The 9,777-nt window shown below is 42.8% G+C and overlaps 1 protein-coding gene across 1 annotated transcript; it reads right to left on the reverse strand.

The window, feature by feature from the left end:
- Window positions 1-3,556: 3,556 nt before the first annotated feature.
- LOC127579180 (immunoglobulin lambda-1 light chain-like) lies at window positions 3,557-8,925 on the reverse strand. Its single transcript, XM_052031789.1, has 3 exons — window positions 8,817-8,925; window positions 8,396-8,725; window positions 3,557-3,928 (listed from the first exon to the last, which is right to left on the reverse strand). Exons 1-3 carry the CDS (start codon window positions 8,863-8,865, stop codon window positions 3,606-3,608), a joined length of 702 nt encoding a protein of 233 aa, XP_051887749.1. The 5' UTR covers window positions 8,866-8,925; the 3' UTR covers window positions 3,557-3,605.
- Between the last annotated feature and the right edge of the window lie 852 nt (window positions 8,926-9,777).

Consider the following 9,777-nt stretch of genomic DNA (forward strand, 5'->3'; position numbering starts at 1 on the left):
CACAATGTCAATTAACAGTCCACACTAAGTGTAATTTACAGTGGTTAATTAGCCTAACAACGAGTACATCATTAGGATTGGGAGGAAACTGGAGCAGCAGAAGGCAAACAAACGCAGTCACAGGGAGAACGAGCAAATTCTGAAGAGACAGCACTGGAGATCAAGACTGAACCGAGCTCGGTGAAGCAAACTACAGGAATACCTGCAGCATCAAGGTAGTGCATCTCAGGATATTCCTTGAAATCCATCGGTGGAGTCAGAGCTTACTGAGATTCCATTAGAATCCGACTAAATCTTTAGAAGGATCCATGAGTTCATTTATTTGAACGAGGATTCTGGGGTAAAGAGAAGAGTAGAAACATTATATTTGTTTTACTTTTTTGCTATGCTTCATTTTTTAATTATTCATGCGTTTGTTTGCGTATTTCAGTTCGGTTTATTTGCTTTCTTGTTAACGAAGGTTGCTTAGAAAAAATGTTCTACGTTTACTGGCCTCTGAATATCAGAAGACTTCAGAGACATTGAAAAATATCGACCGATTTGACCAACGGCAAAGATGGGAGCTAACACCACCCCACCCCACCACCATTGGTCAAGAGCTTCCAGGCTCATTCACGGAGCCATGGTCGGTCATCTCATCGCCCCCTTACATCATTCAAGGAGCTGCCATACTCAGGGCCTCAGCGCTTGTCTCTGGGTCAGTTTTGGTCTTCGAAATTGGCCTTTCAGATACAGAGAGAAGACAAGTTTCGCCAGCTGTGAATGTGGGGGTGACGTACCTGTGGCCCACTCAGGAAACCTGGGGCCACAGATAAGTTCATCATTCTCCACATTCATCTTCACGTGCCACTATTTCGCTTATTCTCTTAATCTATTTTTTTTCTAATTTTCACTCCATTTAGTCCATCTCGCAATTTGCAGTTTGGTAAAAGCCATTCCCTGTTCTGATAATAAGGGAAATCCACTTACCCAGTCAATCAGAGAACAAGCCCTGGATTCCCCCTCTCCTGCCTCCCAACAAACTGCCAGACCATATTTTAAATAAATTATTTATTTGACATGAAGGAAACTGTCTAGCATTTATCTCACCCATTGTGCAACCAGTTTCTCCACGTCCTTAGTGTATTACATTTCAAATACTCAAACCTGCTATCAATCTCCTTTCCAGTGCAAATCATCCAATTTATTCCTTCTTTTCGAACGTACATCATCCCAATTAAAATAAATAGATGTGCGTTTTCTTCATTGATTAAAGGTGCGAAACTTCAGACAGATCTACATAAACCCACACTCTTTACCTTTTGTTCTCACACCCATTCCCCGACTGGTTCCATCTGGCCATCTTCCCTCACTTACCCCTCCACTTATCACCTTCCTTACCTATAGGATTCCAGCATCTCCAGCCACTTGTGTGTTCATTTACCACCTTCCAGCCTCTGTCTTTACGTCCACCTTCCCTTCCCCTCCCCTCCCCATACATGGCTGTATCTGCTTCTTTGTTTTGTTTCATTCCCCACATTTCTCCTTACTTAACACCTACTAGCTGCCCTCTCCCAACTCTACCCTCCCCCCCCCTCCCACTTGGCTCCATCTACCCATCATCTCCCTCTTCACCTGGTTCCGACTATCTCCTGACAGCCCCTGCCTCATACCTCACTCCCACCCCTTTGTACTGGCTACCTCCCCTCTACATTCTGAGTCCTGATGCAGGGAGTCGACCCAAAACGTTGGCTATCCCTTAGCCGCCTGACCAGCTGACTTTCTCCAGCATTTATTTTATTAGCTACATAAAACTAGCACTCTCCAGCGTTTTTGTGCCTCTGGCCTTCTGGAAACCAATCACAACTTTCTCTCATTCTTCATAAATTGTTATTTGTGGCTAGGTAAGTAGCCCGAAGACCACGGCACTGGAGAATACAGTGGTAAGATTGTCACTGTGGGGAAAGTGTATTTAAAGAATTTGACTCTGCTCCAAACCACTCAAAAGGTTGCATAAACCTGCAGATGACTTGTTACATTAGCACCTGCTTAAGTGTAACCTTTTCTGAAGTACGCTAAATGTCGTATCGTTTAGAACGTAAAAATAATCCAATGTAAAAAAAAAACGGCACGGTTGTAAGTTTGGGATATCCAAACCGACAGAATCACAAATTTACTTTCAATTTTTGAGACCACAGCAATGACAAGAAATTGGACCAGGTGTCCTGGTCTTCTTTTGGATATAAGGAGCCACTGTTCCTTCCGCTGGAAACCCTCCCAGCACTTTTTTTAAACAAATATTCGGGTTACTTTAATTTGGCGTCATGGTCGACACAGACATCATGGACCGAAGGGTCTGTTATCGTGCTGTACTGTTTTATGTTCTAAACCTTGTCAAATTAGTTCCCGGAACATCAAAATTTTGGTCACCATATCTATTAACATAACGCATATTTAGAGTATTACTGATTTTGGCACTAAGTAATCGATCCCTATCCCTAATAAGACTATGCTTCTCTAAATGCTCATACACCCTGTCCCCAAGACTCCTCTCCAATAGTTTGCCCAACACTGATGTAAGTCTCACTGGTCTATAATTCCCGGGATTATCCCTTTTACTTTTCTTGAAGAATGGAACGTTTTCTATCCTCCAATCCTCCCGTACCACTCCTGTGTCCAGGAGGGCAAAAGGATCATCGTTAACGCTCCAGCAATCTCTTCCCTCGCTTCCCATAGTAGCCTGGGGTATATCCCGTACGACCCCGGGGACTTATCTATTCTAATGCTTTTTAGAAGCTCCAACACTGCTTCTTTCTTAACCTCGACATGCTCCAACACATTTGTCTGTTCTACGCTAACCTCATATTCGTCTAAGTCCCTCTCCCTGGTGAACACTGAAGCAACATATTCATTTAGGACCTCCCGTACCTCCTTCGCCTCCAGACACATTTCCCCCCTTATCGCGGAGCGGTCTTATCCTCACCCTAGTTATCCTCTTGTTTCTCACATACGTGTAGAACGCCTAAGGGGTTTCCTTAACCCTGCCTGCTAAGGCCTTTTCATTTCCTCTTCTAGCTCTCCTAAGTCCCTTCTTAAACTCCTTCCTGGCTACCTTATAATTCTCAAGAGCCCTATCTGATTTTTGCTTCCTAAACCTTAAATATGCTTCCTTCTTCTTCTTAAGTAAACCTTCCACCTCTCTTGTTATCCATGGTTCCTTCACCCTTCCAATCTTTCCTTGTCTCAGCGGGACAAACATATCCAGAGCCCCATCCAAGTGGTCCCTTAACAACCTCCACACTTCTGTAGTGTATTTATCAGAGAACATCTGTTCCCAGTGTACGCTCCCGAGTTCTTGCCCGATACCACCGTAATTTGCCGGCCCCCACTTGAATACTTTCCCACAATGTCTGCTCCTATCTTTGGCCATGGCTATACTGAAGGTCAGGGAGTTGTGTATTGCTTTCCTCTACACGTAATTTTATGTTGGTGCTTTGATCAGTTCAGTTTACCGACACAAGAAATGTCTGCTGTGATTGAAAACGCATCAGATTAAATCAAAAATGTAGTATCTGAGCATGATATTTATTTGCAAATACAACAACTCATTACATCAGATTTTTGACTCAAATACATCCGGATCTTGCGATGTTTGCCTTCAGCGGGTTTGCCTGAGTCTCGTGTTTAACCACACAGGAGTAAAGCTCGTGTGAGTTCCAGTCTGAGGCTGGCAGGGTCAAGTAACTGCTCGCACTGAACGTGTTGTCAGCGTCCTGCTGGACCCGACTGGTGTCAACCCCATTCTTTCTCGTACTGCCGTCCACCGTCCACTCAATGTCCACGGCGCCCGGATTAAACCCGCTCACCAAGCACACCAGGGTGGCGGTGCCCTTGGCTGTGATTTCTTCTGCTGGAGGTCGGAGGACGGACACGACAGGAGGCTGTGGACCTGAAAATAGAAACAAAATGCAACTATTAACCTAAACATTCCCAAACAAGTGTTTACCTTTCTCACTAGGTTCCAGAGATAGCCGATTTGCTATATTGAAAGTGGGGCAGTATTCCCTAAAGTTTGTAAGAGTGAATGGTGATCTCATGGAAACATGCAAATTCCTTTAATTCCTTTAACGTCTTATGAGTAACATGCAGAGAGTATGTTTCTCCTAGCAACTGAGAGAAAAAATTCAGAACATGGGATAACCCGTTTAGAATTAACATGAGGAGAAGTATCTTCACTCAGAGGGATGTGAATCTCCATAGCAGGCTCGAGGCCCCGGTTAATCTACTGGGGCTCCTGTTTCTTATCTTCATTGTTTTTTAAACATTCGAAATATTTGCAAACATTCGAAAATCTTTGTACCGCAGAATATCATGAATACAAATTGCACAACGACAAAGCCCAAAGCTCCGAAAGTATATGACAAGGGTCAGAAAAAAAGTTTTAATTAAAAACAATTGAAACTAATTGAGATTATGACCATTCGAAATTAAATGCATCCTTTAAATGCATCGTATTTCTTTCAATGTTCACCCCATTTACACCGCTCGTGGTTTAAAATGTCATGAGGGGCATTTCGATGTTTCCGATGTAAAGTGAGTAATCCGGTGGGAGAAAGTCAGAAGAATAAAGGCAAATTGAAACACGACTGTGCTGCATTGAAAGGCTTTGGTTGAGTTCATTCTGTCATTGAAATTATACGCACGGAGAATCTGGACTTTCCTGACAAAACTCAAATCAATCAATTCTAATCAATTCCAATCCATTCAGTGCTAGCCTTATTTTTCCCGTCTGTCTCCAGTTCTGCGCTATTTATGATGGATATTACTAAACTTATATCGGACTGGTAAAGGGGGTTCTGGACAATCACTGTCACTACCGTCCGACTCGGCTGATCTCTTCGACTAACATCCCGTCCCGAGTGAGGGATGAATGAATCATATACCAATTCAAAGGTCTGCCAAGTAACTTCATCTTACTCGGAATATATTTATTGCGAACATATCGGGGGTCACGCAGTCACACAATGTCGCATTTCAGTGAAGACGAAATATTTCGAACAAGTAATGGCTGTTATTTTAAGTGAACGTTTTTCATTACCCTTTGCAGAAAAGGAAATTTCAGTTTGAAACGAATGTTGCGGAAAGGACGTAAGCCAATAATTAACTATCACCCAAAACCGATGAAGAGAATTTCAAACTTACTCCTTCCCCCACCCAATTTCAACGATGTTTGAGGAACAGCTCTGTGACACTGTGAACAGTGTTGCTGAGCTGTTTCCTAAATTACCACAGCAACGACTCTACGAGGCTACTTTGGCTGTGGAGCGCGTCGGATGATGAGGTTGCGAAAGGCGTGACAGGAATGCACGTTCTCTCTGTTTTAATGCAAATACATTGTCATCTCAACGAAATGTAATTGGAGTAAGACTGCTGAAGCTCGCTCATCCTACTCTCTTGTTCTCGTAAATTACAGTTGGCACACTCCACGTGTCAATGGCACCAACCGAGGTTGATACAGTTGCAACACCATTCTTGAAACGCGATTTGTTACAATTGCGGAGTTGGATATCAGAGGGGCAGCCACTGCAAATGGTTCTGATACCAATACAATAGAGGGATTGCAATAATCGTTCATGAAATTAATAATATAATATGTGATATTAATTTAGTCGTCACATGTACATCGAAGCACACAGCGAAATGCATCTTTTTGCGTCAAATGTGCTGGCGACAGCCTCGCAAGTGTTGACACGCTTCTGGCGCCAACATAGCATGCCCAGAACTTCCTAATCCTTACATCTTTGGGATGTGAGAGGAAACCGGAGCAACCGGAGCAAACCCACGCAGTCACGGGGAGAACGTACAAACTCCTTACAGACAACGGTGGAATTGAACTCGGGTAGCTGGCACTGTAATAACGTTACGCTAACTGCTGCACTACCGTGCCTGAAAATTGCCTCCTAGGACGCGGGAATTGCCCTGCCAGGGGAAGTTAGGCAGACCGGAGCTGCATCCTCTGGAGTTGTGAAAAATGAGTACTGTCACTGAAACATACACAATTCTTGTTGCGTTTGACATGGATAGATGCAGGAATGTTGATTCCCAGCTGGGGCTTCTAGAGCGGAGGGGATGATCTCAAGACTGAGATTAGAAGAATTTTTAAAAATTAAATCGAGGTGAATTCTCCCAAATCTCTACCCAAGAACGTTGTGGGGGCTCAGACGCTGAGTATGTTCAACGCAGAGGTTACGTTAAGAGAATCAAGGGATATGGGAATGGTACAGGAACATGACACAGAGGTAAAAGCTCATCCATAGTCACATTGAATGGCGGAGCAAGCAGGAAGCGTCGAGTAGTCTACTCGTGTCTTTGTGCAGTGATCACAGTTTAGAGTTTGAAAGCTGAAATTCAAGTCACCGTGAAACTCGAGCCAATAATTCCAGTCGAGCCCATATCATTCCGAGTAAAGGCAAGATTCTGGTATAGAAATACCCTGCGCCGGTCGAAATGTCAAGTAGGTCTTACTGTCAGTTTAGATTATCGCTTACCCGTCGAGTGTTTCACATTGAATCCCTTTGACACGCTTACGGATGGTAGTTTACCATATATAGTTTTTTTTTAATGTAATTATTTGTAAAATAACGCAGGGCACTTGCTTCTTTATGTTCCATGTGCCTCGTTCCAAACTAATGTCCCCAAAAAATAGTTAATATCGCGACAGAGTATCGGCATTTTCAGTGATATTAAACTGTTGATAACACGAATCACAGAACCACCTGCAAAATCCAATGCAGGTCGTACGAAAGGAGGTGAACAGATTCTGAAGCATTTTCAAAGATAGTCAAATAGAAGTGTTTGAACGGGAACTTAATGTGGCACTAGATCTTTCGTTTTGTAATGTAAGTTTGAAAGTTACAGATTTCCAGTTCCAATGGTTGTTCTAATTTCGAATATGAGTGATATTTGCAACAATTTGACATTCCAGCACCTGAATTGTTAATCGGGGAATGTTTAATAAATCACGGATGTGTTTATTGTGAAATAAAATGGCGTCATTTAAAGGTTTTATAATTGTGTTTTCAGTATTTGCGTCCAGAAGGTCAATTCAAGACTAATAGCCTCAAGGGATTTTACCGCAAAATGCCCCATAGGACATTATTAAAAACAAATTGAGGCCAGTTACATGGAATATCAAAGCAGAGGAACAAAATATTGGGCAAAGTGATAGCCTTTATGAATACATTAAAGAAGAAAAGAGAGGTAGAACGTCTGGGAACCTCAGGAAGTGAACGCCAGAGCTTTGGGTTTCAACAGCTAGCAGTCATGCTACCCATGGTGAAGTCAATAAATTCGGTGATGTTTAAGAGGCCAAACTTAAAGGAACTCAGATATCTTAGAAAATTATACGTCCAGAGGTTAGAGAACCCTCCGACCGATTTGATAACAAAGATGAGATTTTAAAAATGGAGTCATTGCTTAAATATGAGCAAGTGTAGATCAGCATGGGTAGAAACGGGGGGCGGGTGGCAGAAGAGGGAGTGCGAGACTTGGATGCGAATTACAACAGGACACCAAAGACTTGCATGCTCTCAAGTATATGGAACCTAGAGCAAGGAGGACTCAAGAGTAACAAATGTAAGTCGGCCGATATTGCATCGGTGTACTTGGAAATTCTCTATTTTCATTTGGTTATTACCTTTCGTTTCACAGTGACTCCGCTAATTTACTTTTGAATGTATCACCCATGCCTTTGCTGCAGCTGGACTTAACCTTTTCGGTCTCCTCTCAAAGTGAAACGTCTCAGCAGGAGGACCATCTTCATAAGTGGTTCCTGAGCCCACTTCATTTTGTTTTTAAATGGAGAGACAAGAGACAGCAGGTGCTGCAGTGTAGAGCAACAAGCAGTCTGGCGGAAGAACCTGGCATGTCAGACAGCATCGGTGGGGGGAGAGAGATGATTGACGATTTGGGTCAAGACCATGCAATCAGGACCTCGACCCGATGCAGGGTGTTAACCCGGAGCAACGGCAGTCCCTCTGCCTCCACTGATGCTGCCTGACACGCTGAGTTCCTCCAGCACTTTGTTTATTTTCCCCAAGTTTTTAACACACTCCCTAACAGCAAGTGTCCTTCGTGTTTGATTGCTCTCAAAATCTCACTGGAGGTCACTTACGGATCCTGCATTAATCCATTCTAATGATATCACTTTCCACTTAAAGTCATGAAGACCAAGAACGTGTTTTTGTTGTTATTCGCCCGTAATAGACAAGGATTAGAGGACGACTTGTAGAGCGGTTTGGAGGTCGGAGAAAAGAAATGGGCATTGAGATTATTGATATGCACTGAAAGGAAAAACGAAAATCGAAAGCTGGTGATTGACAAACGCCGATTTTCACAGAGTTATTAATTTACTTACTGCTCAGATTCAGTTTGGTTCCTTTCCCGAAGATTTTCGCCACGTAACAGTAATAATCTGCGGCGTCCTCAGCTCGCACGTTGCTGATGGTTAAATGCATCTTGTTGCTCGGTTCGTCCACGGTACCGGTGAATCGATCTGGAATTCCAGAGGCTCTGGAGGTTTCATACCACACAAGGACGGGGGCGCTGCCAGGTTTTTGCCAGTACCAGCTCGTGTAATAATTGCTCATGCTGTCTCCTGATAGGGTACAGGTTATCTTGACGGTTTTTCCCGGAGAAGTAGAGACAGAAGTAGGATCCTGGGTCAATTGAATCTCAGCGTTTGTAGCTGGTGAAATAATAAATTGATATTCAGAAACATGCAAACAATCAGCACAATGTAAAGAGTCGCTGCTTTATTGATTACGTTCTATACTTACTGTGGAAACAGAAGATCAACGCAAACAGCACTCGAACCCATTCAGCCATGGTGAAGGAGATGGTTGAGGTTCAGAAATGAAATGTTTTTCTACACAAGTCCGGTTCTACGTTCTTTACAAGTCTCTCCTTAAGAACTCTGAAACATCACGACGTCACTGAGTTTTAGTTGTTCATGCAAATCTCTCTCCACGTAACATCCAATCACCGTATCATTGGTGCACTGTTGACTGATATTGGCAAATCTCCAACCCTTTGGGGGTAAAGTGGCTAGAACCAGACGGGAGAAGAGGAGAAGGGAAGCAAACAGCAAGCTCAAATACAGGAATTGTTTAAGTTGGTAATGGATAGTCAAATAGATACATTGTGTACAGAAACAGAAAGTGCTGTGGATATTCAGCCCATCAGACAGCACATGTGAACTGAGAGACACTGTTAAAATAAGTCAAGAGAGCTTCTTCAGAACCAAAAATCTGCTCTCCACAGATGCCGCCCAGTGTCAGCAGCATTTTCTGTTCCCATTTCAGATTTGCAACATCTACGAATTTATTTTAATTTTCAAATAAGTATATATTGGGTGGCGAGCTAGAAATTGTAAAAACGCCATATTGAATATTCTTGAAAGGAATTTTAGTCGTGAATCTGAGGAGATGATATAGATTACAAATGATTCTCTCGAGTTCTAAATTACACAAAAGATGCTGCGAGATATTTAAGTTTAAGATGATACTGCACAATCTTTGCAACAAACCCCTTTGCTTGAGTAAGTTAAGCTTTAACACAGCAAATCAATGCGTATATTTTAAGTCATTTATTATAATACGATCTAACAATTCAGAATACGATCCCACTACACCAGTAATCCTCGCTGTAGAATTGAAAGCAGTAATATTTCCATTGCCGAGTTGAAAGGAGCAGGGACGATTGTACAGACTTAATCCTCGCAGTTGGAGAGAATGAAGA

The sequence above is a fragment of the Pristis pectinata genome, chromosome 17 (genome assembly GCF_009764475.1).
Source record: "Pristis pectinata isolate sPriPec2 chromosome 17, sPriPec2.1.pri, whole genome shotgun sequence".
NCBI classification, from domain to species: domain Eukaryota; kingdom Metazoa; phylum Chordata; class Chondrichthyes; order Rhinopristiformes; family Pristidae; genus Pristis; species Pristis pectinata.